General features: G+C 57.4%; 3 protein-coding genes across 3 annotated transcripts; 2 read left to right on the top strand and 1 right to left on the bottom strand.

Moving 5' to 3' along the window:
• Window positions 1–149: 149 nt before the first annotated feature.
• On the top strand, window positions 150–1755 carry GNI_072660 (hypothetical protein; the record flags this gene model as incomplete). Its single annotated transcript, XM_011132061.1, has 2 exons — window positions 150–397; window positions 507–1755. The coding sequence occupies 2 exons, from the start codon at window positions 150–152 to the stop codon at window positions 1753–1755; spliced, it is 1497 nt and encodes a 498-aa protein (XP_011130363.1).
• Window positions 1756–2648: 893 nt separating this feature from the next.
• GNI_072670 (KH domain protein) lies at window positions 2649–4300 on the bottom strand (the record flags this gene model as incomplete). Its single annotated transcript, XM_011132062.1, has 3 exons — window positions 2649–3477; window positions 3601–3656; window positions 3752–4300. 3 exons carry the CDS (start codon window positions 4298–4300, stop codon window positions 2649–2651), a joined length of 1434 nt encoding a protein of 477 aa, XP_011130364.1.
• Window positions 4301–4310: 10 nt separating this feature from the next.
• Window positions 4311–4651, top strand: GNI_072680 (hypothetical protein; the record flags this gene model as incomplete). The annotated part of the gene is made up of 1 exon (XM_011132063.1): window positions 4311–4651. A coding segment is annotated over one exon (341 nt), but the record flags the coding sequence as incomplete, so codon positions are not given.
• Between the last annotated feature and the right edge of the window lie 215 nt (window positions 4652–4866).

Raw genomic sequence — 4866 nt, forward strand, 5'->3', positions numbered from 1 at the left:
GGGGGTGGACTGGACGGGGAACAAGAGGACAGGGTCGGGGAACAAGAGGACAGGGTCGGGGAACAAGAGGACAGGGTCGGGGAACAAGAGGACGGGCTTACCAAAGGGGTTGGAGGAGGTGACGTTGGCTGGGATGCTCATAATTTAAAATGCGAGTAGTCGGTCCGGCTGCGATCGCCGCCGCAGGCACCGCGGTGCTCCCGAGTCTATTGCTGGACCGGATCCAGTTGGAGCAGCGGGGCCGCGAGGACCTCTGGACCTTCACCAGTGTTTCGGCCGCGGGTCTCGCGGACCTCTGCGCCGCGGAAGCCATGGAACGGTTCGAGTGCCGGATCACACAAGGCGGCGATTCGCCCGCCCACAACTTCTGTTACGCCGTCGTCGACCTGAGCCACCAGTAACATACACCCCCTCCTGACACCCGCCCTGCAGACATCCGCGAAAGTGTGTGCACACGTGTGTGCACACACTTTTGGACACACCCGCTGACCTCGAGTTTGGAGTAGAACTGCGTCTGCGGCTTCAGTGCTGGGCCGGTCATGGGCCTGCGTGGTCTCGCTAGCGGACCTGATGCTAGGAGGCAGCTTCCAGGCTCTGGAAACGTACAACGTCGCCGCCCTGGACCGCGGCAGAGTCGAGCCGAGCGCCGAATCGAGAGCCGAGCCGAGTCAGCGAGTGTTGTTATACGGCTGGCTGGAGGACGAGCGAGTGTGCCATAACAACCTGCACACGTGGCACATGACCAATGAGTGTCGACGTTTTGCGGGCGTGCAGTCGCTTCTCACACCGGCCACAATCAACGCCAGCTTGAGTCGCAGTTTAGGCATCAAGTGGTTCAGCCGTAAAGGTCTCGCTGATGCGCTCGACTTGGACCTGCCTAGTTTGTACGACTGGACCTGTCCTGAAGACCCGCTTATGCAGTCTGTGCCGGAGGATGATGCGCCGGTGACCATTAATGACTCCAGTGAGAACGTGAATTCTGTGACCGGAGACCCGAATACGTCGTCCGGAGACCCGAATAGGTCGACTGGAGGCCCGACGGCCACTGGGAGCGAAGATCCGACTGGGAGCGAAGACCCGAATTCTGCGAAGACCGGGAGTGACTTTCTCAGCAAACTCAAGTTTTTTTCCACGGATGTGCCCGAGATGAATGATATCACTCTACCCCTGCTGATCAAGGAGGCGGTGGTCGCAGTCACTCCTGGCACTTTTCCATTCGGCACGAATGTGGAGGTGTGTGCGAAGCACACACATCTTCTAATTGATGACGACGTGTTCAGCCTGAACCAGGAAATATCCCGACCGCTCCAGGCTCTACTGGCGGGGGGTCGGGCCGTGGGCAGACCAAAGGCCTCGCCGCGGGTTTTAAGGGAGGAGATAATTCCCGTGAACATGAACCCGGAAACAGCGGGAAGTTTGAGATTCAATCTGATAGGGTTGAAGGCTTGGGCCTCTACGCCTGATGCACTAGACAGTCAGTCCTCTGACCTCAACCCGGTGTCGTTCAACAACACTGCATGGGTTGGCCCCGGAGGGACTGAGACTCACTCTACTAGCTTCCCCACTGGCCTGGCGACCTACCGACTTTTACAGACGCTGCCCCCCGGTTACCGGGTTTCAGCGTCGCCAACATGTGCTGGGGGTATCAAAATTACCAGGACGGAATATCGAGAGGACCGAACCACTCAAAGGACCACCGTAGACGTAGAATTTCAGACCACCCAGGAGTACAAAGACAAATCATCTTTAAGGTAACAAACAGACTAACACAAACCGACCCACGGAGCGATTCGACCCACTAAGCGATTCAAATTAAACAAGTTTATTGCAGTGTCAATTACATAAAAGAGTTTAGCTGGTGGCGCCAATACACTACATCAAGCGAAGCAGGGTGGGTTATGGACAATGTATTACTTATCGAAAACTCTAATCGGATTTACTCAGGCGCGAATACGGTGATGTCCAAGTTCACACTCATTGATATAAGTAGATGCCCCACCTTACCTTCCGTAGGTAGATGCCCCCTTCCGCACCTCAATACGTCTCGAACAACATTACCTTCTTCCGTAGCGTCATTCTTCAACGGGGTTGCCTTTGCTCTTTTTGGTCTCATGCTAGCCTACAGTCGGATGGTAAGGTCGTCTATGATTCCCTTCGTGGAACCCGACGACCATGACGGCGCCCTTGACCGACCGGGCGGTGGCAGCTGGAGCGGCCGACCGGTTGCTGCTGAGTCAGCGAATAGTTCTGTTGCTGAATAGTTCTGCCAATAGTTCTGCCAAATAGTTCTGCTGCTGAGTAGTTCTATTGTTGAATAGCTCCGACTACCCAATAGTTCTGAATGGATAAGATAGTCCTGACTGATGAGGGCGGTCGCGGAGAGCCCCAAGGCACTGACTGCTCTATCTGAGCTTCTTGTTTGCTTGCTTGCTTGCTTGCTTGCTTAAGCCAGCACCATGACAAGAGTCAGTCAGCTGGTCTGACAGAGTCAGTCAGGTGGTCTGGCGGAGTCAGTCAGGTGGTCTGGCGGAGTCAGTCAGGTGGTCTGACAGAGTCAGTCAGGTGGTCTGACAGAGTCAGTCAGGTGGTCTGACAGAGTCAGTCAGGTGGTCTGTGTGGGACGCATTTTCGCGTCGTTTTGAGAGCCGCTAAAAAGTCGTTTGCCACTTGGCCCTGCGACTGGCGACGGGGTAGGGCAGCTGGAGGGGCGTCTTGCCGCGGTGGCTGTTGCTTCCGGAGGTGGGAGGCGGCGGCGGGTGACTAGGCCGGAATCGTTCGCTTGCGGGCGGCCCGGACCCGGGTGGGCCATGGGTCCCAGACCCGGCCGAGCCGTGAGCCCCGGATCCAGATCCCGAAGCGCGAGCCCCGGACCCGGACCCGTGAGCTCTAGATTCGTGGAGCCCGGAGTCGTGCCCAGTGGTCGAGCCGTGAAGTCCGGATGCCGAGTTTCCATGAGTGGGGAGGAAGGGGAGGGCTGGAGACTTGAGTGCATGCTGAAGGGCGGCTACGTAGGCGGCGATGCTGGCGGAGAGGCCACAGATGACGAGTTCGTGCCGTTCTTCATCGAGCCAGAGAGAGTGGATGCCGGAGGTGCCTTTATGGTCTCGAACGAGTTGAAGCACGCGAGGTAGTGTGTGTCCGAGACTCAGGGTCCAGTATACGTAGTCGAGTTCGTCCGCAGCTGCACGAACCTGTTGTGACGAACCGCCATAAATGCGGACTCGTCTCACGCCGTCCTCGTCCGGATAAACCCGGACCTCCACATGATGACTCCGTGCCACTCGCGACAAGTTCTCGCCCTGCTTACCCATCACCACACCCACCACCGACTCGTGAACCAACAACTCCACTGACGCCTCGCTCATCCCCCGATCCTCTAACATCTTCCAACGTCGCTGCCGACGCTCCAACGCCTTTTCGCTACTCAACGCCTCCGCCCCCGCCTTCTCCACCTCATCCGCCAACTCGCCTGCGCATCTACAACACAGTAATCACACGTAATCACCGCGGTACACACGTGATATGCAGGCACACACACGCGTGTGTCTTCGTGTGCGCACACGTCTGCCAGGGCGCACTCGTGTCCCACAACAGTCTTACTCTAACAAGCATTGCTTGTCGGCTAGTACCTTGAGAGATCCGTCTGAAACCGAGGCCTGAACAGCACGGGCCATTGGTGTTGGAATTCAGAGTCTGGCGGTCAGGGCAGATTCTGGCGACAGGCCAGAGTCTGGAGGTCGGGGGTGCGTACATAGACGACATCGATATCAGTTTTGTCTTTGATATGTCTCATGAGCCAGACATCTGCTTCGTTCCGTTGTGCGTCCCAAAGACGGGAGAGTTCTAGCGGCAGTTGGACAGTGAGCTCCGCCGGGCGAATGACGCTGGTGAAGTAGTCTTTGACGGTCGTGTTATGGACAGACCGACGTCGTTCAGTGGTATCCGGGTGCCAGCTCAGGTCCGCTAGGTCGAACCGGTGGTCCCGCGCCGTGGGTTGACAGAATTTTTCACCTTGTCCGTAATCGCCCTGTCCGCGCCCAATGTTCAGAGGCAGGTTTGCCCGCGGCAGATGCAACCGCGCCCCTGCCTTGTCGGTTGGCTTGTCCGTCGCCTTGTCGGTCGTCGGATCCTCGACGCCAAAGGTTGCGTCCTGGTCGCTGAGTGACCGGCAGACGAGTGCGGTCACTGTGGCGGACGCGATCGTCACCCCGTCTTGTACGCTGGCCGCCGCAGAAACCTCGTAGACTAGCCCCGTGACAGCGTACTGGTCGCCATGGTTCGTTACAGACCACCACTTCATCCCAAAAATTATGTGGGCCAACACCTCCCACCGGCCACTGAGCCTCTCCGAACGCATCTACCTCGCCGAGGTCCTCGCTGACGTACGGATCCGGTGTGTCAAGCCCGTACCCGCCATAATTGGCCCCCTCTTTGGCCAGGTCGGCCCCTTCGAGATCAACGAAGAAACCGCTCTACCCCTCTTCATCGCAGATCTACTGAGCGCCGAACACTACTGCAAGATATTGGCCCCCATCTGGCTAACCTCCCACGGACTCAAGCAGTGGATCGTGGAGGAGCAAAAACACTCCAACGACCTCCTACCGCCGCCGCACAACCTTTACATAGAAATCGCCAATAAACTGCTTTACCAGTACGTGTCCCAACCCTCAACTCCCTGGCCCGAATCCCGCCGCACCCCTGACGACAGCGAAGACCTGCTGTCCTTAATGTTCCAGTGCAGGTGCGAAAACGTAATGTGGCCGGACGAAGACGAGAAATTACGTGTAATCAAGACCTTCGACCACTTACTCGTGATTCGGCGACGCAAAATTCGAGAGAGTAAACGACCCTCCTGGTCCTTCCCCC

The sequence above is a fragment of the Gregarina niphandrodes genome (assembly GCF_000223845.1).
Source record: "Gregarina niphandrodes unplaced genomic scaffold scaffold00012, whole genome shotgun sequence".
Classification (NCBI taxonomy): domain Eukaryota; phylum Apicomplexa; class Conoidasida; order Eugregarinorida; family Gregarinidae; genus Gregarina; species Gregarina niphandrodes.